At 40.4% G+C, this 24,711-nt stretch overlaps 1 protein-coding gene across 8 annotated transcripts in view; it reads right to left on the reverse strand.

Moving 5' to 3' along the window:
- sik2b (salt-inducible kinase 2b) overlaps positions 1–24,711 on the reverse strand; it is a 51,701-nt gene that overhangs the window by 23,350 nt on the left and 3,640 nt on the right. For all 8 annotated transcript variants that reach the window (XM_037775271.1, XM_037775272.1, XM_037775268.1 and 5 more), the window contains exons 2-4: positions 23,088–23,204; positions 16,159–16,222; positions 4,192–4,353 (exon numbers count right to left, since the gene is read on the reverse strand). In XM_037775271.1, the coding sequence (XP_037631199.1) occupies positions 4,192–4,353; positions 16,159–16,222; positions 23,088–23,204 (343 nt within the window). The remainder of the gene's footprint in view (positions 1–4,191; positions 4,354–16,158; positions 16,223–23,087; positions 23,205–24,711) is intronic.

The raw sequence follows: 24,711 nt of genomic DNA on the forward strand, positions 1-24,711 counted from the left end.
AAATTGTCAGAATTAGCAAATTCATTCTTGAATTAGGGCCAAAAACTTTTTTTTTTGACGTCACAGTGACTTTTGACCACCAAAACTTAATCAGTTCATCCTTGGGTCCAGGAGGACGTTTGTACCAAATTTGAAGAAATTCGCTCAAGGCTTTCTTGAGGAAATGGATCGGACTGACTTACGAACCTACAGACGTATGAACATACGTACGGACAGACAACCCGAAAACATAATGCATCCGGCCATGGCTGTCGCCGGCGCTGAGGCATAATAAAACACGAACTTTCTCAATCAAATCCACTCAGAAGTTTTGCCGATACAGCCGTACTTGGAGTCTGGTATGACCAGTAAATAATGGTTGCTGATGTTAGCAAACTTTAGATATATATTCCTGCACAACGGAAGTTATGTTAAGTTATTTTAATGACTTGACGACTCTTCTCTATTTGCTTCTTTTGCTCTTGCACAACCATGATCACATTCATTGTCATGTGTTTGCAGTGGCTGTTTTTCTCTTCTTCTTCTCTGCAGGGTTAAAATTTGTGGATATCTGGTTATTAGTTGGCAACATCGAATATGCTATCTATGATTGTACATTACTAATTTGTGATATATTTATTAGACAATCTGTTTATAGATAGATATGAATAACGGTTTAGAGATTTAAAGGAAAACTTCTAAATCAGCTTTTTACCACGAGCAAATGAGTCCAAGATGAACAATTTCTTGCAAAAGTCTGAACAGTTTTGGTAGTTTCACATAAGAAACATCTATATGCATGTTTTTCTCTGTGCTCTTCTAATTGGTTTGAAGGGGGCGTGGCTCAGTTGGAAATAGGTGATGTCATGTACCTCTGAGCACCAATCAGGATTTAGCAACAGTTGAATCAGAATCTGATCCCAGTTGGTGGATTGTTTTGTCACCGTCAAATCTGATCAATCCCCAAAACACATCCACACAGTCCTGATGAAGCAGATTATCAGTTTTTCAGTGTTAAACTCAAACACCAAAGTAGGTTTTTTACCCCCCGAATTTTAACTTTGATTGGTATTTAATGACACATAGAAATATTTAAGATTTGAAACCAAGTTTGAGGGCCTTAAAGATCATGAAATATGATCAAAAGCTCCAAAAGAGATACTAAATGGACCTTGAGGGTGCGATTGTTCTGTCAACTGCTCTTTCCAAGGTCGAGAATGGACTTTGAAGCTCAATGAGAATGTTTGTTAAAAGGTAATTCAATAAAGTGAATACCTGATAAATCAAGGTTGTTGCAAAAACCCTGTAAATCAAATAAAGAAACAAGCCCTGCTCACTGATTTGCAACATAGACCACAATAACCAAATCTGATATAATAAAGGAATAGCTGCGAGGAAAAAGACATACCAGCACACAAGTGTCTATCTATTATAGAATATTGTACATTGTCATATTGTCCAACACTATAGTGGTTTCCATTTGTTACTATTACTATAGAATCCAATGTGTATACAAAAACGAATTAGAAACCGTTTCTCCAACAGGTGTCCTTGATCTGGAGATTGTTTGTATTTTTTTACCTCATTTAATTGAGCATGTAACACTTTTAGGGTTTGGTGCCCTTCCAATGACATCACTCTGTGGATACTAATAATAATTAATGAACCTATAAATGCCCGTTAACAGTCTGGCGATGTGAGATGTATGACATAATGGATTTAGTTCTTTAAAGTGGTCATCCTAAACCCTTTATGCTTTCTTTTTTTTTTTTTTAACCATAGAAACTCAACACAACCCAAAACATATTTTCCTGTTGAGCCACAAAGGCTGCCTCCTCTCCTCTGATCCAGCAACTCGTTTTTGTTTTTGTTATTTCTCCTCCTCTCTTTCCATCCCCTTCAATCTGTCAACTCGAACGTAATGGGGCTGTTTGAAGTGAAAACATGAAGGGCACCCCCCGCTGCCACTTTCCCAATCCTCTGCAGCCACCATGAGCATGACCTTTCTTTGACTGACCGCTGCCTGGTTAAGCTTCACACAGACTGACCATAGGTGGCCTTTAGAAAGCACGGCGACATCACTGAAAGGCAGGAAAAACCCAGAGGCATAAGGTACTCTGTCTGGACATGCATATGCATTTCTCAAAGGAATTTACAGCAGTTTTAGCTTTAAGGCCTTTATTATTTTAGTTTCTATTGTGCTTACGTGGTGTATTTCACTAAATTAATTTGTACTTAATACACACAAAATGCATACACAATGCACAGAGCATGAGGGAAAAAAGCAGATACGGTTCACAGCCCAGGGGCCGTCTATTCAACCCTGTAAGTTGGACAAGCAACCAACAAACAAGCAGTCTGAGGATGTCACTTCTGGCTCTGGAAAACTGTGATGGTGATTTGGTGAAACTGTGATTTTTCTGACATTTTATAGACTGAAAGAATATAATCGTACAGTTCAATCACTCATTTCTTGTTGTTAGGTGCAGATCTACCCAATTGGCATTTAAAGGTAATCTGTGGATTCTTTACCACCAGTAGCGCGTGAGTGGATCTCTGTTTTGTTTGTCGTACGCACATGCACGTGGGTGATGCGATAAACGGTCCTGCCAGCTGTATTACTCTATTTCACTGATCTACAGATGGCAGTAATGCGCAGAGATATGCAAAAACGCACCAGCAAAGGCAGGAAAGAAGACTTCTTGCTAGTAAACATTAATGTAAGCAATGTAAACATAACCCTTGTTTGAAAAAATTTGGCATTTTGGTTTAAAAAAAAAACAAACTCCACAGAGCATCTTTAAGGTCTAAAATAATCAGATTCATTGATAATGAAAAATAACCATTAGTTCTTTAGATGCACTGTCTTCCTCATGTACTGTACAAATCTAAACTTCATCACCCCTTTACCCAACTTGTCAGAGTGCGTTGTGGGTAAGGGAAGTACAAAATGTACCTTGCTGCTGATGTCCTCCCCAGAGACGTTTTCTCTAATCACAAGCCAGGTAATGTTCTGTTCATTGTTTTCCTGCTTCAAATCTAATCTGCCGTGCGGACAATCGGCTGTGAGTCAGACATGTTTATGAAAATTACTGCTGGGGTAATAACATCCCCAGGTTATCATGTTGGACCCTTCTGAGAAACAGCGGACAGGATGATGCGAGTAATGATGCGGCTGAAACACTCGGTTCTCTACCAATTATTTTATAGCTCTGTCTAATTTGTCCTTATTTGATTTGACCTTTTAGAACAAAGAAAAGACAGACTTGTATGAAGGTTAACTGGGATGCTCGTTTGTCATTTTACCCCCCATGAACTAACATTTATCACACCAATAAACAATGATTTTATTCTACTATTTGGAGTCCATGACATGTAGTCCTTCAAAGACTAGAGGCCATTTCCCCCGTAGCACACGTTCACACTCAGTGTGTCTGGTATCTTTTCACACCTGTATTTTTAGCCGTCCTCATGCGATCAACTCACCTTGGATGGATTTCAGTATCAGCTCTGACTAAAGCCTAAGATAAACCTCGGCCTCTTTCAGAGCATTGTCACAGCTGCAGCCGTGCCACCCTGCTACGTACCGCTCCTCATCATTCTCCCTTCGTCCTCTCGCACGCTACTCTGTCTCCAAAGTAGCCAATCGAATTTATCACCTCCTCTCCTCCTCCAATTAAACCCAAAGTCTTCCCTCCCGCTCCCCCTCCTCCACTCTGGGAAACAGCGGTAGGGTGACATTCTCACTAGCTACCTCTAAATGCCAGTTGCTTTATAATCACACTTTGAAGCTTGTACTACAGACCTCCAGCTTAGTCTCAAATCTCTACCTCCGGGTCTATTCCTCTTTTCGTCCACCATCTTTAATGTTTCCACTTCAAAATTAAAGCTAGGGGTCACTGGGGAGAGACGTTTGATCTCCTCTGATCATAAGTTTAGAAAAGGTGGCACAAGCCTTTTGATTGTTGCTGAGACTTTTAAGACGTCTGTCCTGGCATCTTTCAGCTAACAGCTATCTCGCGAGCAACCTCTGACCACTTCTCAACACTGTGCAAATGGCCCGGGCAGGTAGTTAAGACATTTCTGAGCTACGCCGGCACTGAGATCATGGCAGGCAATGGATCAAAACTAAACAATTCCATGCCGACAGCTGTGTTTCTCATCCATCAATGAGTTTATGGGTTCTCCTGCATTACGTCGTTATTACGGTACCTGCAATCTTGATGTTCATGTGGCCGTCCAGCAGCAGATTCTCCGCCTTCAGGTCCCTGTGGACGATGTTGCGGTTGTGACAATACTCCACTGCCGACAGGATCTGCCAGAACTTCCTCCTGGCCTCCAGCTCACTGAGGCGGCCGTGCTTCGCCAGGTAGTCTGCAGCCAGAGAGAGAGAGAGAAAAACAAAGACAGAGGAGAGAGGTGATGTGTCTTGTTAGAAGTATATGCAGATAGTATTATATATTGACTTATATAACATGATGCTGCTTCGGGTCTTTCAAATACAAGACGTCTCTTGTTGGAATGAAACACCCCTGCATTCTTTTCAACTGTACAAAGTGTTGGTGGTTGTTGGTTGGAAGAATAATTTACTTTTGATGAGGTGTAGGTCTGGTGCCAATAGCAGTTTACAGCTGCTCTACATTACAACATGCTTTAAAGGTGATTCAGTGCAAGATGTACGACGTAATTTTTCTTCGGAAACCCTGTGCTAACCCCGTGTGTGTGTGCATGTGTGAGTAGGCAGCGGTTGACAGTGGAGGAACTGTGTTGTCATAGCCGGAGGAGGAGAGGGGAGGATGAGATTTCTGAGAACTGCTCTTCTGCTACATTATGTCCACATTAGTTGGAACTGGGTGTGGAGTTGGGGGGTTAGTGGGAGGTAGGCAGTGTCTGATTGCAGTGCACACACACAGACTTACAAACACACTCGACAATTAGTGGGTGAAATCAAGACACCAGCGTAAATACAAACCTGGGTTCTTACCCAATGAGAAACAAAAGTATCGGATTTATCTGTTTATCTGCTGAGCAAAAGCTGTGCACAGAGCATTAAAGGGTAACTTCGGTATTTTTCAACCTGGACCCTATTTTCCCATGTTTTTGTGTCTAACTGACTAATAGGGACAACACTTTCTGAAATTGGTCCAGTGTTGAGGGAGAGCGCTGTAGACGGCAGCTGCTCACGGGCTGCAACATGGTGCTATTGGGGCAAGCTGGCACCGCCATTTACGTCCACTAAAAGTGCTTGTTTTTTGCCATAACAGGCTCTGAATTAATTGAATTTCTCATCTGGGATCAATAAAGTATTTATTCTTCTTCTGACTATTACAAGTGTCTGACATTATGGAAAGAGTCTCACTCAAGGAGAAGTCTCGTTCTGAAATCTCGCGAGGTGACGTGTTGTGCCAGCCGGGCAGAATTTGTTGTGTCGCAGCTGCAGTCTGCAGTTTTATCCTTCAATACTGGACCGATTTCAAATAATTTTGTCCCCATTAGTCACTTAGACACAAAAACATGGGAAAATAGGGTCCAAGTTGAAAAATACCAAAGTTACACTTTAAGACAGACTGAGTTTGTGGTTGTTTAGAAAGACACATGATGGTCTATGCAGTCTGCGGGAGTCATACATTTTACTGTCTTCTTTCTCCAAGTATCCAGATCTCTGACCTTTCTCTCATTGTCTGCTCTCACTGTTTTTTCTAACCTTTCACACTCACTAATTTTCGCAATGTTGGCTGACAGACTATTCTACAGGATGTATGATTTTTTGCAGCCCTGTGAACTTTGGGAAGTGTGGTGTTTGTTGCTGTCGGCAGGGTTCCTCTTCACACCTCTCCGTCCAGATAGCTTGCTAACTCTTCAATTCACACTCTGTGGCAAACAAGACAGCGCACTCTGTGTTGGCTTTGCTTCCAGCTGGCATGGAGACAGACCACGGACCAAACCTGACGACAATGCACAACAACCACAACAAACCCAGCCAACAAAACTTCCTATACGAGCAAACAGAGTGTGCAAAATATAAAGGAACGCAATTATCTGAAGACCCACAAGGTCAGTCTCATAAAGGAGCATTTGTGTAATCACAAAGCAGATGGGGACTTGCAGCTTAAATTGCTCGAGATATTAAAAACAACTTTTTGCATCGACTTTGCATTTGTTAGAAATACCATATATCTTTTCCCTTTTTTTTTTTTTTACACATAGTATTGCTTTGATTTCCCTGGTGGACACAAATTTATGTTAAGATAAGATCACTGACAGAATTTTTAAAACTAGGCCCCTGTCAAGATGCACAGAGAAGACATACTAAGCCAATTTCACAGCCAACTAACATCAAAAACATAGTGCCATCAACTCAACATGAAACAGACTATTTAAAGTAGAGCAGCATATGTCCTGAGGCCGCCGAAATGCATCACGTTATAAACACCTCATCTTAACAACTCTGTATTGTTTCAACTCAGGGTTCGCCAAAGGGTCACCTGCGTGTTGGGACAAAGACTGTACAATAAAAATGACTAAAGGCCATAAGCTGCACTATTAAGGTTCAGGGAGATGATGCTGCTCTGTCGTCAACAGCATGGTTGATAAATAGCTAACATCTGACAAGAGTGAGAAAACCTGATTAGATAGTGGCTGGCAAATTCCACAGAAGACGCAATTCAGTGACCAGGGCAGCTTTCATGCAACGCTGCTAATCAAAAAACACACTGGGGAGGGGAATGTGTCGAGGAGGTCCAAGTATGCACCTGTGAGGAGAACAAGACCGTTCTGGGATCAAACCTCTCCCTTTCTTGGTCTCAATATGCTTCAACCGATACACTTGTTGGACAGTCAAATGGCAACAATTTGCACAAACTAGTTCGATTCGAGCATTGCCTGATCCTGTTGTCTGACTGCATCTGACTAAAACATTAACGCACTTAAACAGGCATTTTTTCTCTTATAGGGGAACATCATGGAGTTCATCTAGGGCTGCAACTAGGTTTCATTATCAATTTAACTGCAAATCATTTTCTTGATTAATCATTTGGTCTTTAAAGTGAAGAAAATGGCCATCCCAATTCATACTGATTGTTTGGTCCAATTTAATAGTTCATAACCCAATGGTATTCAGTTTACTACTATAGATGACAACAAAGCAAGTACCAGTACATTAATGGCATTTTGGCTTAAAAACTTAACAGATTAATCAGTTATTACCGAAATGACGCAGTACTAAGAAGTATTGAAACTTCTCCAGTCAAACGATCAATCAATCATTTTTGTGCCCAGATCTAGAAATAAATTTGTCAAAGCATGCAAGTGGAGTGGAGCGCAAGCGAGCAGTGAACGTGAGCGGAAGGATTTTGGATGTAGTGCAGAGTAGATTTAAAAAAAAAGTTGTAGCGTCGCTTTATCTCCCGCTCCAATTTCACTCCGGTACCGCTCACACCATGAGTTCGAATCATGCCCGAGCGAGCCCGACCCAGAACGTATCTGTGTATTGCACACAGCGGCTGCGTAGGATTGTTTCAGCTCGTGTGATCCAAACACACACAAGTCCAAAAGTCAACATTCATTAAAAAAAGATAGATGTAATCTTTTCCAAAATGATTGTTTGTTGTTTTTATCTAAAGAAATAATCCATATTCTTTGGCTTTTAGCCATTCAAAAACATTTTCACTGCGGTAAAAATACTATCTGCTCTCCCACTTGCCGCACACAAAGGACGCCCCTGTATTAACGGAGCGGTCTAGCAGCAATCAAACGAAACTGACAAGTTATTTATTAAGAAAGTTGATTTAATAAAAAATGACTTTGGCTCATGTAATAATTTTCTTCGAGGGTTTTTTTCAGGGTGATGTCATCAAGACATTCAAAGCTTCATCCGAAAACCTCAATAGAAGCTTCAAGTGTTAAAAAAATGACATTTGGTAGCCTACAGCCCTAAATAAAATACAACGCATCTTTCTTTTAGTTTTTGAAGCGATTTGAGTGGAGCGGCCTGGAGTGGCTTTGAGTTGGGGAGTAGAGGGAACAAACAGCTTTGTGAGCTAGCCAGTGGGACACACACAACTTCCATTCACATGATGGGCATCAAATGAAGTACTCATGGTATTGGTATAACTTTAAGGGTACTGATATGTGTACTTGCATCGGAATTGTTTAAACGATACCCAGCCCTATATATTATCAAAACTGTTGCCAATTGATCTCTGTCTATTGACTACATAATTAATCAATGACTGGTTTCAGCTCTAAAAAGAATCCTGCTTGACTGACTTAACACTTTAAACACTGAAATGCTCAACAAACCAAATGCTTAACAACACAACTAATCTTAATTCTGTATGAACAGCAGCACTGTGTTGCTACAGCTTATTCTACAGTACTTGAAAAACAAGCCATTACTGTTGAGCAATCAACACTGCGCAGCAACACACATACACACAAATGCACACGATGCGGTATGTTGCCCCAGTGGAGGGATGAGTAATCCACTGATACAATGTTGGCGAGGGCCAGGACCTCAGCACAGTGAGGCATGCAGAGAGGCATTCTGGGAAAACGAGCAGAACAAGTATGAATCATGGGGGTATTAGGGAACAGCTCAACAACCACTGTGTTCCACTTCTGCTGAGAGCTGGGTGATGACCGAAGTCTCTTAACAGCTGCTCAGGTTTGGAGGGGACAAACATCATGGGTACAAACTGGCTTGTTGGCCAGACCTCTGGCTGGACTTCAGATAACACTGTGGGGCAGGCGTGGGGAGTTTGTGTGTGTGTGTAGAGGACAAGGGGCAAACACACACTCTGTTTCCACATCAGTAACTGATACCCAAACCACTTAAATACAGCAGCCACATTAAAGTCACGTCTATGAACGCGTTGATAGATGTTGGTGCTGATTTAATACCGACACCCTCGGGGGGTTAAATTGGGCTGGAGCCAGTTGGAGCTGAACACTGCCCTTTCATCCAAGTTATATCCTGCCAAAGATCTTCCATGGGATAAGTCTTCATTCAAGAGGTATTCAAATAAAAAAACAATTTGTTTTTCCTAGAACTCATGGGTTATGTTGCCCCAAATACCAAATTCTTGCTTTCTTCCCTGTGAGGATCGTTTGAGGTCCTCAGCTGTCCTGACTTCTGGATTTTCCACTTAACTGTTCACCGACGCAGCTGAACTGGTGTCGGGATATACATTTATTTTCCTAGCGGTGGACTTATATCTGGTTCATACTGCTTTAACTGACAAGCCAACACGTCAAGGTGAGCTTGTGTGTTCGTAGCTACTGCTAGCTGTCAAGGTTCCTCATTTGCTACAATGGCGACCACTGTATCCTCTCAGGGGAATGTTGGTGGTAAGGTTAAGGATGTTGTGTCACGCCCTTGCCCAGCTGCTTTTGGTTTTACCATCTCGGCGGAAGGACCCTCACCCCCTCTGCATTGCATGTATGGGAGTAAAGCATGCCCAGTCATCACTTACAGATGCCAGTCCTGTTGCAGCCTCCAAAACCAGGGATAAGCCCTGCAGTTCCTTCAGCAGGGAGGCACAGCCTGCACCCCGTGAGGTTGATCTGGATGAGGTGTGCAAACAGGAAACAGTCAGGTTGGCTATCAACTGGCCCTCATCGCAAGATGACAAGTGCCGTGTGTTTGAGAGATTCAGAGTTCTGTCACTGATCTTTAATGATTATGATGCTTCAAACAGGATTTGCCAGACAAGGGTCGGGCTTTCCACTATTATTTGGCTGCAAATTCAGCCATGTGGACTTTGGTAATACGCCAGTACGTCAACACTCCCTGATATTGAGGTTTATGAAGGGAGCCTGTGGGCCTGCAGCCTGCACGTACTCCTTAAGTTCCTTCTAGGGACTCGCCCATTGTTTTGGAGGCACTCTAGGGTCGTCTTTTGAGCCCTTGGAGTGTGCAAACTTAAAGGCGCTTTCTCTTAAAACTATCCTGTTGCTGGCATTGACATCAGCCAAACAGATAAGGGAATTATATGCTTTGTCTGTGCATGCACCCCTGACTATGGGAAGGTGATCTTACACCCTAAGTGGCAGGTCAGTGAGTCTTTTTATAGCTGTCCTACACTGGAGCTGCTAGCCTTTTACACCCCGCCTTTAGCCAAAGAGAGCAATAGGCGACTTAATTCACTTGGTCTCATCTATTCGGACAGGACTAAGGGATTTTGGAAGGGTAACCAGTCATTTTGTGTCATGTAAGAGGTGGATTGCAGCTTCTGCAGGGGCTGTGGGCTGATTCCACCAGGGGTATAGCTACCTCATGGGCTCAGTTCAGGGGCATTTTTGTGAGTGACATCTGTGCCGCTGCAAGCTTGGTATCCCCGGTTCTCCGAGTGCCACTTTTGGAAGTCAAGGTTTATTTTGGATTAAACTCAGGAATAAATACTGGGAATAATAGTGCATTTAGGGGTTAATATTTTGCATGTTGCTTTATATTTAGGGTATTTGAGGAGGCAGGCATATAAATGACCTACAAAAAAAATCATAGTACTAATCAAACATATTTGTTGGAGGGACACTAAAAACTCACAGAGGGACTGACTTCTGTTCTCCATAGGTGTCAGAGCATATTTTTTTAAGTGAAAATAAGACTCCATCAACGTATGTTATATCCCATCATGTCTATTTTGAGTGTAATAGTACAACAGTGAGTGAAGGCAGGACCGTACACTCCCAACCTTCAAGTAGTATACTTTAGTATTAAAGATACTCCACTTAATAAACACACTTTCTGTGTTCTGACGCTTGAAGATGTTTAACGTATAAGATCATGTAGAGGACATGAAACTTGCTAGCTTTCCATTACTGGATGATTAATGTCAATGCCCGCTGATTCATTTTCTTTGGTATTCAGCTTCATACAATATGATGTGAATGCAGAAGACAACCATAAGCCAGTAAAGTAACGAGGGAGGTGGTTAAGAAATATTAATAGAGAATTAAATGGCATGTTAAGACAAAAGTTTTGGTTGGCTATAGCTCTGTTTACCTATTCAGTTCAGTTTACCTATTATACTGTAGGATTGATGTTTTGTGCAGGTGCAGACATCTAAAAAAACACCACATTGTTTAAACATGTTCTGATTTATTTATTACTACTACTACCCTGTTTCCAAATGTCTGCTATCACCGAGGAAGATGAGCACAATTACCTCAGCTCAAACATAGAAAGACCTGTCGGGTTTATTCTGGCACAACATTTTCCTTCAGCAGGTGGATCCTTGAAAGTTGCCATGTAAGATGCTGCATGTCACTCAACTGAAAACCCATTATGTAAATATTAACAAGGGAGGAAATCTGCTCCCTTCAAGCATCGCCAAGAAAGGTAGATATTAACTTTATCTACAGGAATCTGGTTAGTCATACATTTCATTTATACTAGTCATCAAAGTCAAAGCAGCCACGCCCTGGCGGATGACAGATGTGCCAAAAACTCACCCAGTAAAAATATGAAGGATGGTTTATGGCGAAATAGAAATTGACAGCCTAAGTAAATAAGAATGTGTCTCAAAAATCAGCCTGAGTATTTCTTTGAAGTCTCCTTGTCTCATTCCCTCTCCATCAGTCAGACAAGAGATCTGCATGAGTGATTCTACTCACTGCCAGCTATAATACCCCCCTCTCTCCAGCAGTGCTTTCTTAAATATGCATGCCCTACATTTTCCCATCACCTTCCAAATTCAAATGGATGTCCCCTGCTCTCGCCTCTATTCTCTTCTGCCTCCTCTCCCCTCCTGCCTCTGCTCTCCTCTCTGCAACTACGATTTATTTGTGGTTGACCCAATTTCCAGGTTTGATCCATACTGCGGTGTTGAGGCAGGCTGTGGAGCGGCAGGCTGACTGACAGACAGACAGACACAAAGGCACATCAACAAGCTGGCATGGATGCCTCTGCTGTGCCCATTACTGTGCCCACCCACCCCTTTTGCGAGAATGAACCCATCACTCTCCGCCTCCTTGTGCCAAACCCAGCTCCGCTTCTTTGTCTGTGCGGCTCCAGACGCACACACATACGCTACCCCTCCTGCTCCTCCACAACCCCATTTACGGTTTGGTCTGAAGAGAGAATCGGTGGCTCATCCATTGTCTCACTGATTCGCTGTAACAGAGTGGGATGCTGAGCATCCACAACAACTTCACACATCTTCCGCTCTTTGTAACCTATGGCCAGGAGCAGACCTGAGAAATTCATTATGTCAGAAAAGCGGAGGCAACTCTCTGGAGGGCGATAGTGGAGGAAGAGGCTGGAGATCTGGCTCGGCAGCTTATCCATTTCTCTGAGTGCATCATGACCGAAGGACATCTCCAGAAATTTTGGAAATCAGAAATGATTGTTCAATTTTGTGAGATTGAATACTGTAATACTCATCTAGAGCAGCAGCTACCAGCCGCTGTCTGCCCGGCTTAGTCAAAGCTGCTACTGCTGCAGCTGATGATGACATATAAACGTCTTACATAACTACATTACATTGTGCAATCAGGGCAGAGGGGTCTGATGAATCAGGACACAATGGTTTTATAATACCGTGAGATCATCCATGAGAAAATCTATGGGGTATGGAAAATGAGGTTGACCAATGATGACTGGTTCAAAGGAATAGTCTGACATTTTGGGAAATACACTTTCTTGCCTAAAGTTAAATGAGAATCTCAATAAAGCTCTCATAAATGTCTGTTAAAGGTGCTAGATTGGGAGTATTTTTAGTTTGTGTCTAGAAGGGAACCCGCAAATTACGAAATGTGATCTGAGATCTGCAAAAACTCTTGTGAGACCCACTGCCCGACGACCTATCCTAACCTTAACTATTCAAGGTCAATACCTTACCTTAACCATTCAAGGTCATTGCCTAACCTTAACCATTTAAGATCAATGCCTAACCTTAATCTCGCGAGAGTTTACCTAGTTTGCTGGTTCCCTTCTAGACACTACTGTATTTTTATTGACTTCGCATGGCTCTCAACATGCCGACGGCTGAGCCATTGGCTCACAGCTAACGGCACTAACAGTGCTAACAACAGCAACAGTGCTGACAAAGCTAACAGTGTTTACCTGAGGGGGAAAAGGAGGGTGGGCGCTACGCTTCCGCGATGACGTTATCAAATGTAACCGCCTAAAGAGAGCAGTGCAGAGCGGCGGCCTTGAGCTAGCCAGTGGGGCACGCTCACATGCGAGCACATGCACTAAAAGGCACGCACGGCCGGCTCGGCAATGATATATAGAGAACCTTAGCGACAGTTTTTCTGTGGACTGAGTCAGGCTAGCTGTTTCCTACTACTTCCAGTGTTTATGCTAAGCTAAACTAGCTTTTCCTGGAAGTAGCCTCATATTTATCAGACAAATATGAGAATAGTATCGATTTTCTCTTTTAATTCTCTGCATGAAAGCAAATAAGCATTTAACAACAATGTTGAACTATTCTGTAAGATATAGTGCAAAGTGGCAGAAGAAACAAAGCACCGGCACTCAGAGATAAAGGGTCTTTTTTTGTTTATTCTGGGCAAAAAGCGAACATATTTCAGCTGGAACACTGATGATGGCTTCTAGCTGAAACGCATTTGTTTTCCCCCACAATAAACAAAAAAAGACCCTTTATCTGTGAGTGTCGGTGCTTTGTTTCTTATATCCCTTTAAGAGTGTACTGTACAGTGAGGCAAACAGAAGCTGCTGCTTGGTCTAACCACAATTAGCTGTAGTGGCTGTAACACATGTACAGATACAGATGAGTCTTTCCGTTTCATCTCGGTGCACTTCTGTACTTCCTTCTTATTTTTAACCACGCTCTTTTCTCATTCATTTTTTTTCTTGTGTCTGCTTCACAGCTCTCTCTAGGTCACAGGAGCAGGAGTTGCTGCTGCTGAGTCAACATCACAAGTGGAACACTGGCCTCAGAATTACAAAGACACACACATAGACACAAACCAAATGCACACACACACACACATTCAGACAGACAGACACGACTATTAAGTTTACTGTACACTATGCCAGAGTAATCCTCTCGGCTACTGTGTCTGGAAGTAGGCTGAGTGCAAACATTCTCAGACTGACGAATAGGTGAGACCAATAATCTATGTAGATCATGATCCACTTGCAGGTTATCCACATCAGACAAGTCTATACTTGTTATAAATTCTTGAAATATTTGCATGTATGGTTTAGTTCATGTCTGCATGTTCAGAGCCAGCTTTTGTAAAACGTAATCCTGAGATATTTGATAAATATTAATAATTTTTAAAAAGTGCAATAAACGTGCCCTTGCTTTTGAAAAACAGAATCCCGAGATATTTAATACATAATATTTTTTTAAAAGTGCTATAAATGCGCCCTTGCTTTTGAAAACGAAATCCTGAGATATTTAATAAATATTCATAATTTTTAAAAAGTGCAATAAACGTGCCCTTGCTTTTGAAAAACAGAATCCCGAGATATTTAATACATAATATTTTTTTAAAAGTGCTATAAATGCGCCCTTGCTTTTGAAAACGAAATCCTGAGATATTTAATAAATATTAATAATTTTTAAAAAGTGCAATAAACACGCTCTTTCTTTGGGCTCATGTCCAATATACTGGATTGAGATCGCAGAGTGCACACATTGTACATTGAGTGCGTGTGACGTGAGTGTGAAGTAGCGATAAAGCACATGTGGTGCTATGGCAGACTAAGATAATTTCTTATCTTCATGTACTATTCTGACTTGTCTGTCCTTTCCAGCGCAAGTTGTACTTTAGTTCAGACTGTCCACTTGGATACATGTATTATGTTTATATTTCCTGCTTCCTTATAGGTTCGATTTTGTCTCTTAAAAACCTGGTAAATGACTAACTGGAAATTATTGTCTTAACTGAAGGAATTCTTTTTTCTGTCCCAAAGGTCCAAAATTAACAAGGCGAGGTGTGATTTTTTCTCTGTGATCTGCTTCCGTCAAAACTGCAACATCTGGTCCTTTTTAAAAATCATTATGAAAGACCTTCAGGCAGCCAGAATAAATCGTAGATGCTTTGTTTATGTGACATCTATTTGGCTGCTATTAAGGCGACTGCCTTTGGAGTGTTCACTGTTGATATTGTGAATTTCAGAATACCGTTTTATGTGTCCATTACATTTTGGAAAATGAAGAATACAATTTTCATGCTGTCAGCTTGTTTCGTGGTGTTCTCTTCTTGACCCAACCTCTTTAGATGATTAATCGATATGTTGATCAACAGGAAATTATCTGGCAAACATTTAAATAATTGAGTAATCATGTAAGTCATTTCTTGAGCAAAACTGTCAAACATTCCCTTGTTCCAGCTTTGTAATGTGAGGATTTCCTTCTTGTTATTTGTCTTTGTGTGTATTTTATTTTGTAAATTCATGTTTTTCTCACATATTATTTAAACTCTTGATTTGGGGAAAGGTCCATTTAATAAACCTACAGTTTCTTGACTCCTCCAGTCACATGTTTCACTTCTGTTATCGGTTATAATGCTGTTTGCATAGTCCAAATAAAAGTAAACTAAACTAAACTAACAGCTGTACCTGACCAAGTAAATGTGTTTGTGAAATGGTGGCTTAAAAGACGGGACTTTTTTATTGCTACTTTTTGCAGATCTGCTCTGAAACAGCTCAAAGTTTAAGTTAAAAGTAGAGCAAAAGTTCAACAGACAGTGTTCTGAATTAATTCCAAGTGTCATGTAACGGTCAGTGAAAATGGAGGAATGACGTTGTTGGCCGGCATGTAGAAAGTAGACTTACATAATCTGAGTAGTAAACCAGTGAGCAGAAAGTGATTCTGCCCCACAAACGGCAATAAATAAATCTTTTTCTCTTTGAGGCTGCCTCTCTGTGGCCTTCACAGGCCCTCAGTGATGTCATTTTATACGACAAGTGAGCGGTGTCAGCACATTTAGCTCTGCAATCACTAGCAGCACATGACCAGGGCCACATCAGGATCATTCCTACAACCATGTGACCTTTGAGATTGAGGCCGGGATAAGAGTGAGAGCAACGCAAACTCAATAAGACTTTGATACTTCCTTGTTTGTCAAAAACATTACTGACGCAACAGTGCAGATTTTTGTGCAACTGATATGGGGAAGACGTGTATGAACTGGGTGGGGCAATGGTTTTTAAGATACAGATGAGGTCAGATTGATCTTGTACTTGAAAAGATCACTCACCGAAGATCTCCCCATTCTTGGCATACTCCGTGACTAAGTAAAGCATGTTCTTCGTCTCCATCACCTGAGAGAGGGAGAGGACGAAGGAACAGGGGCCGAGGGAGGGGGAGAGAAGAGTGGGAGAGTGAATACATACAGAAGACCACTTTACAATATCAATATCATCAAATCATTTAACAGTCTCCTGCAACAAGAAAGAAATAGGAAAAAGAAAACTGTAACAACAGATACAAATGACCCAAATATTACACAATTATCCAAACGGTTTTCTCCGTGGTTCGTCTGGCATCCACAGAGCAAAACAAAATGCATGAATGGCCCAGGGTCTAAATATGGCATCCATGTAAGGGAATGGAGGTGGACGGTTGGTGTTGCCGAGTATATCTGAATGGTACTTAAAACCTTTCAGCCCTCACACGGCGCTGTGTTGTGTAGGAGGAGGAGAACCGATTTAGAAGCAGAAACACTCAGGAGATGAATAGAATTAAATGCGGAGGGAAGAATCAGATGGAGAGGGGAGGATGAATCAGACACAGTGAGCCAGACGTTCACACTAGAAATCCCACGCTCATTGTTTATGATCAATTTTCCATCTGTTACACTGACCGATTCATGGATTTAGGAAATGAAAGCCAGCTTTTTTTTTTTTGGTTGGCCCTGGTTGTGTAATAAACACATTTTGTCCTCTCTAATGTGGAGCTGGAATACAACTGATTGAACGATACTGAGCACCTACAGTATACCCGAGTTTAATTCATCAATCAAAACAAGTCGCATTATGAGCCAATACAGCATCTAATCTGGGAAATAAACCTTTCTCACAGCGGACATTTTGACTTGTCACAGCAGGAAAAGCACAGGTGTAACTAATAGTATTACCGATGGCTCTGGTTCATTCAGGAGTGCCAGTAAACCAGCATCAACAATAGCAGGGCCCTGGCACCAGCACACCTGAGTGGAATGCAGCCATTATTAATGTTATAAGTTACGCCTGTGTTTGACAAGATAAAATATCCACCACGAGAGAGCTATATTTTCAATTTATGGTGGATATCTTTCTAGTGTTTGTTGATCTTACAGTCAGCTGCATGCTCACTAGCTCATGTCGTCTGTCGTGGATCTATTAGCTGTTCCTTCACATGTTTTATATACCATTCTGGAAAGCGTTGGGCAAAAGTCAGGGAGACACAGCAGTTCATTTGGGCAGCATTTTCAGCTTTATCATCTAGGGTGACCAGATGTCCCGAAAGATTCGGGACAGTACTGAATAATGGGCAGTTGTCCCGAATCCCGAATCCTGTCCTGTTTGTCCCAAAAAAATAGTCTAAACTTGAGTTTTAATGAGTTATAGCCTGAAAAAAGAATTCATTAAATACTGATCGCTGGGAAACATTATTTTGGTGTTGCCCACACACGGTCACTGTTATGTCCGTAACCTACATGAACTATGGCGGTTGTAGTTTTTTTTCAAACTGTGTACAGTAGTGCCACGAATTGATAAACTACTAAAAAGAAAACGCAGGTAGACCGTGATGGAGCAGCAGCTAGGAGTATGGTGGAAGCTAGGGTGGAAAATCCTAAGACGCGTCCAAGAATAGTTAAATAAAGATAAAAAAAAAAGCAAACTCGGTGTTCTGAGAAAGGATTTAAGTCCAAAAAAGTTCGGGACGACTTGAAAGAGAGCGCTCCTGGGGGGCGGGGAGATGCGGCGAGCTCAGCTGCAAGCATACGCACGCCAGTGCGGTAAAGTCTTCAGAGAAAGCTCCGGCGACCATCATCATCTTAATCAGAATTGTGTGAACTTTTTATTTACTTTTACTTTATTCAGGGACAACATCAATATGTAACTGAGTCAGTTTTGTGCAGTCCTTTTGCAGGTTGATGTTCTACATCACAGAAACCAAAACCACTTTTTTGATATATTACTTCGGAAATCAAAAACATTTTCTTCAAAACACTTTTTCCATTCAACAAAAGAAGCCAAAGTTCACAAATGTTAAATGTAGTCAAAACACAAGCAGCTGCACAAGAATGTTGCCAAAATAAAATACACTAAAATTGAAATAATTATCATTTTAATCAGGAACTGTCCTATCAACAAATGAGACAAGCTTAATTTTACAGCTTCGCCGCCAGATTTTTTTATACATGACGGTTCAGTCAATTCAGTCAATACTCTGTGCTACGGACGAATTTCCGTTGGTACCAAAAAAGGTATTGATACCAAGCTCTACTTGCAAAGCCAGATATCAAGCCAATATGATGTCTCATGCGTTTGTATGAAGTGAAGTACTGTAGGGTAAACAGGATGCCTGCAGCTGCTTAACAGTAAAAGCCTTCCTGCACCATCGATAATCAACACTACACCACTTCAATACAGCGGAGATAATACATTAAATACACAGTATACAGTATATAGCCTTTCCCCCATAGCAGTTGTGAATAACTGCTACGGCAGTTGTGAATAACTGCTATGGGAGAAATAACTGAAGCCAGATCTCTGTCATGTAATAAATTGTAATAGAAGTGAATTCACAGTCTGAATTCCAGATACCAAGAGATGCAAGCTGCACTTTGTGTTTAGCTCTTCATGGCGTCTGACGCTGCCGATGAGAAGGTTTGAAAACCATCTAAACATTCTTCAACTGTCTAAACATTTTTGACTGATCCCTTCTGAATATGAGGCCATGAGGAAGAGCAGCTGTAGTCCCCGTGGGGAATCACATGCTGTATAGTTAGACTGTTTAATTTTTTAATACAAGACTGGAATTGAATAATTTATGAATCTAAACGTAATTGTTTTAATGGTTTTAACAGCGTGGGTATTAATTGTTGTGTTGAGGATATCGAATTAGGGTCATGATTCATCCAATATCCTCAATTTATTCAAGCATTTTCTGTAACATGATTGATGTTCAAATGGAGCACTTGTTTTGTAACGGAAGTACTGATAGACAGAGAGTGGTTTTGTAATTTAATTATAATAATTAAAACAATATCCAGTGGTAATTTTTTGACTGTTGTCAGAGGATGGTGAGATGCAAAAAAAGCCTAAAAGATAAAGAAAATGACGGCACACTGGGGTCAATAGCGAAGAGGCCACACAACACATGACAAACTAGAGTGGGGACCACAGTTGGGTTGTCTGTGTGAGTTCCCTTTGGGCCAACCGCAGTTTATGAAACTAGAAAGGAAATCACTAATTGACCCGAGCTGATTGGATGGATGGGCCGTTGGAAATAATGATTCACACCAAAATAACACAGCAGAGAGCTGGAACGGTGCCACATGGTTGTGTAATGATGATGAACACTCATTTACTTTCCCTAAACAAACTAACGGGAACTCGAAGGCTTATGTAATACAACTGAATCACCAAAATCTTTGAGTTATTGGCGGTTAGGCTATTTTGTGCCAGACAGCGGACCTCATGGTGTGAAACAAGTCACAGTCGCATGAGGGAAGTGACATTTATGGGATTTATTTCTATTAAAAAATGCTTTTAGCACACATCATATCTATTTCAATAGCACAAGTGTAAAGACCCCCACACAGCCAGATTATTTTATTCTTGGCTTTAAGAAATTAAAGCACATTTCTGCTGCATGGAATCATCTCACAATTAAAAATACATTTTCAAAATTAACCATGATAGAGATAGATCTTTTCAGTTTACAGTTTGGAAAGAAAGTCATTGTGTACAATGTATTTTCGGATAAGAGACAGAGACTATGGATCTGTTTGAAATCGCATACTAAATTAACAATTAAGTGTGACATTACCAGCAGACTGTTCACACTGAAGTAAACTCAAGCAATATGTCTTCTCTGCATCACATGCCAGATGAAAATTTGATGAATTGAATTGATTTGTTGAATTCAATTTTTTGTTTTTATCACAGATGTAAATCAACATTACCTCTTCTACTCAACTTAATATTTTCCAGTATTATTTTAAGGCAAATTAGAATTATTAAATGTTTTCTACAGTACAATATACTGTATATGTGTAGCCTGGTCCCCTAAAAATTACATTGCCATGCAACAAAACTGCATTGTGAATAACGTTTCGAGGGAAACGTATGTTGTTGCGAATTAAGTTTGTTTAAGAAGTATCACAAATACGTTTGTAATGATAGTCCCCGGAGGTTCGCGCAGGGAGGAGGTTGGGGTGGTGGATGGACTAACAATGACCGGACTTTTGCCCAGAAGACTGGTGTTCATGTCCTGTATGAAACTGTAAGTCAGCAATCACTTAGTTTAACCAAGTAGTTTTGTTGCGTTATTTACAACATTTACAACATTAACCACGTGTTTAAAACTGCTTAAAAGTGCGACCGTAATCCAGGAAAAAGGAGATAGGGTTGATATGTGAGCTCCTACGCTTTTCCTCTTAACTGTACCTTAATGTCACTCGCCATCATTTGAAGTTATTTTATACAACAGTTAATTATTTAAACCTTTGCAGTCTGCCACTGGACAGTCTGAAGAGCAGCAATGCAATTTTGGGATGGTTGATTATGTCCAGTAAGCTCACGTCTCACTCAGAAATTCTTGCTAATCTAGTATACATCGGGCATTTCTCACATACACAAAATTCACACACTACGCAGTTGGAACGCACCACATACTCAAGTTTATGGGTAGCATGTTAGTATGACAACACAGCTTGTGGTTTTCCTACTATGACTTGACAAAATGTCTTCCCTGAGAAAGGCCCTATGTGAATGAGAACAAGAGCAGAATTCACCACTAACTGTGTGATTTTGTAACTATGAACTGAATATTAATGTTACCGCACTTGATTCAGCATTAGTCTGCAGATGCTGTGATTTCTGTCAACTATTAAGTTTGCTCTTTACTTATAGAATCAGCAAATTATCAAATTAGTGAAACTCGTAAAACTGACCTAGTGCTCAGATAACTAACCTCAACATGTGGCAAAAACTTGCTTTGCACTAATTCATCTGCATGGAACTACCATCAGCTTGTAATAAGCAGAGAAATACCAAAGGACCCTGTTCTTGCTGTGGCATTGCTTGTAGTAGTTGTTGTCGAGCTACAAAAATAGAGCCCTTAAGTTCAATTCACATCAGATAATACAACATCCTTAAAAGAAACTTCTAGGAAACTGCAGACCGCTTCTTTTTAGCTAAATCATTGTGCAAATAAACACAACACTGTGTCCCCACATTCAAATAAATACTTTTTGAAGGTCCCATAAGGTCAGGGGCACTGACAAGAATTAATAATTGTTTTCAACAAGCAATGAATCCATTCTGGTTTAAATTAGATTTTTGTAAGTCAATAAAAACTGTGGATGTGAAATAGACCAAAATCTGATTTTAAAACTCAGCCTAAAATAGAGCCTGATGTCCCAGTACAATAATAAAACATTTAATTTATATAATCTTCAACAACTATGACATCATTTAGTTTCATACCAGAAGCACCTTCGCATGGTGCAGAGCACACACAGATGCACACAGTGCCAAATGTCAGTCAGTCATTAGCTATGCTCTCATATCTTAAACTATCCAGGGGTGGCAGGTTCTGCTAGGCAGCAGTTGTTTGCTAATGCATTAGAAAATGACCTGGATTGGTCCTGCGCTTCAATACCCCGACTGCTAAAGAACCAAGAGAGAAGATCAACAAGGAGCAGCGGAGAATTCTGCTCCACGAAACTGATTTGTTCACAGATTAGCCAGAGAGGCTCGGCTGATTCAAGGCCCCCTCAACAGATGTTACATTGGCCCCCGCTGCAATGTTTATTACATATTACATTATCGCCCCTGCAGAGGAGCCTTCTTTGACCAGGGGCTGGTTTCACAAAGATAGACTGGCTTACATGTAACTCAGTCTTCAGATTAATCTGTTGCACAAACCTGTCTTGTTAAACCTGTTTTAAATCAGATTACTTTTCAATGAATTCTGGGCAATTATTTCAAATTAATAAACATGGCCAACTGACCGAGCAACCATGTCAAACCCAAGATTAGCTCAGGATAGTTTCAATGAGAAAATGACTATGTCTTTACTGCTGTATATTTCCAATGAACTGCTGCTTTCTTTCTGTCCACAACATTGTTAGAAACCACAAATTACAAACCAGGTACCTGTGAAGGTTTCTGGTTAATTGATTTCTAATAAAAAATACATATATACATTTGCATAAAGCAAGCATATTTGCCTACTCCCTTGTTGATAAGGAGTATTAAATACTTGACAAATCTCCCTTCAAGGCACATTTTGAACAGATAAAAAATGTGTAATTAATTTGCAATTAATCAACGATTAACTATGGACAATCATGCGATGAGTTGAAATCAAATATTTAATCTATTCACAGCCCTAGAAATGACTTATATTATAATAGAAGATTTGTCCATATTGCCCAGCCCTTATTCAGACTTATGTAAGAGACATTACAGCTTTTATTAAATTAAAAGAAAACTTTTTATAAGTGTCAAGGTTGTGTGTGTGTGTGTGTGTGTGTGTGTTAAACAAATTAGTTTAGAGTAAATATATACAGTGTGGTGACATTCTTCCAACATCACTGCTACAATTACAGTGACAGACTGCAAGCAGTTGTGATGGGAAGTGTCAAAGAAAAAGTTAGATCGAAGCACCCGAGAGATAAATAAATCTCCTGAAAATCTCTTGATTGACAAGAGGCAAAAAACAAGAAGAAATCAAGCAATATCTTCACACAATGTTACAACATGGGGAATAACAATTTACAAAGATAGACAGATTACAGATGGATTAAAAGATACATAACAACCCCGATAAAATCATGATGTACTGTTGTCTAAATCAGTGAAAGAGAGGAAATCAGCACCACTAAAAATATTAATTTTGTCCACATCTTGCATCTTAGGTAGTCAAAAGACATTGAACTACTGTAGATAACTGAAGATAGAGGCTCACCTGGTACAGCTTGATGATGTGGGGATGGTCCAGCATCTTCATGATCTGAACTTCTCTGTAGATCTTCTCCAGATTGACAGCATCCAGTTGGGTCTTGTCGATGATCTTGATGGCCACCTGCAGAACAATACAACCGTCAGTTTCTCAACAGTATACGATAGAATCATTGTTAGGGCTCACAAGAGTTGATGGTTAACAAGAAACACACTCACATATACACTAGTAGAGACAGCAATTTAATATTCTCCAAGAAGCAAAAAGGAGACAGTGTGTTCTTTTCAGAGAACTGCGTCTGAGATGCAAGATAAATACTTAAATACAGCTCGTGCTGAAGACCTTCATAAACACTCTTAAAAATTGGGGCCGAGATGAAATATCACATGAAGGTACAGCAGAGGCAAACACGGGCCTCGTTGGATACACACACACACACACACACCCGCATTAACACGTACATGTGTAAATCGCACACTCACAACTTCAACACTCTTTGGCTTTGATTAATGATGTCCGGTGGGTAACAAGGCAATATTAACATCTCTCCTTCAGACTGTCTCATAAACAACATTTCATCAGTGTGATCTGAAGTGTTTCCAAGCGTCTGGGAGCCAAGCTGGAGGAGTAAACAACAGGAGACCCCGGTTCCCCTCTCAGCAATTGCACCACTGTTAGATGAAGTTAGAAAACTCTTACTGAGAGACCGAAAACAGGACTGCGTTAAAAGAACTGTAAGGGGCTGTGTTGTTTCAGGTGCTGAGAGAGACTTGAGATGAAATGATCAGTCGTTTAATCGATTAGTTGATCAACAGAAAATGAATCACAAACTACTTTGATAGATTTTTTTAAAAGCAAAAATGCCAAAACAAGTATCTGGTTCCAGCTTTTTTACTGTAAATATTTGCTAGTTTTCTTTGTCTTCTATGATAAACTGAATATCTTTGGCTTTTGGACCATTCAGACTAGGGCTGCAACTAACAATTATTGATTTTCATTGCTGATTAATCTGTCGATTATTTTCTTGATTAATCGATTACATTGTTTGATCTATAAAATGACAAAATTGTGAAAAATGTCGATCTGTGTTTCCCAAAGCCCAAGATGACATCCTCAAATGTCTTGTTTTGTCCACAACTCAAAGATATTCAGTTTACTGTCACAGAGGAGTAAAGAAACCAGAAAATATTCACATTTAAGAAGCTGAAATCTGAGAATTTTTACTTTTTATCTTAAAGAAATTACTCAAACCAGTTAATCGATTATCAAAATAGTTTCTGATTAATTTAATAGTTGATAACTAATCGATAAATTGATTAATTGTTGCAGTTTTAAACTGTAAGGGGCTGTGTTGTTTCAGGTGACAGTGAGACTTGAGCTGAAATGATCAGTCGTTTAATGGATTAGTTGATTAACAGAAAATTAATCTGCAACTATTTTGATAAATTTTCTAAAGCAAAAATGCCCCCCAAAAGCATCTGGTTCCAAATTTGTACATGTAAATATTTGACGGTTTTCTTCTATAAAATCTTTGGCTTTGGTCGGCGAAATCAACTTATTTGAGTATGTCCACTTGGGCTTTTGGGAAATTGGGAAATCAATATTGAAAATAATCGTTATCTGCAGACCT

Source organism: Sebastes umbrosus, chromosome 7 (genome assembly GCF_015220745.1).
Source record: "Sebastes umbrosus isolate fSebUmb1 chromosome 7, fSebUmb1.pri, whole genome shotgun sequence".
Lineage (NCBI taxonomy): Eukaryota > Metazoa > Chordata > Actinopteri > Perciformes > Sebastidae > Sebastes > Sebastes umbrosus.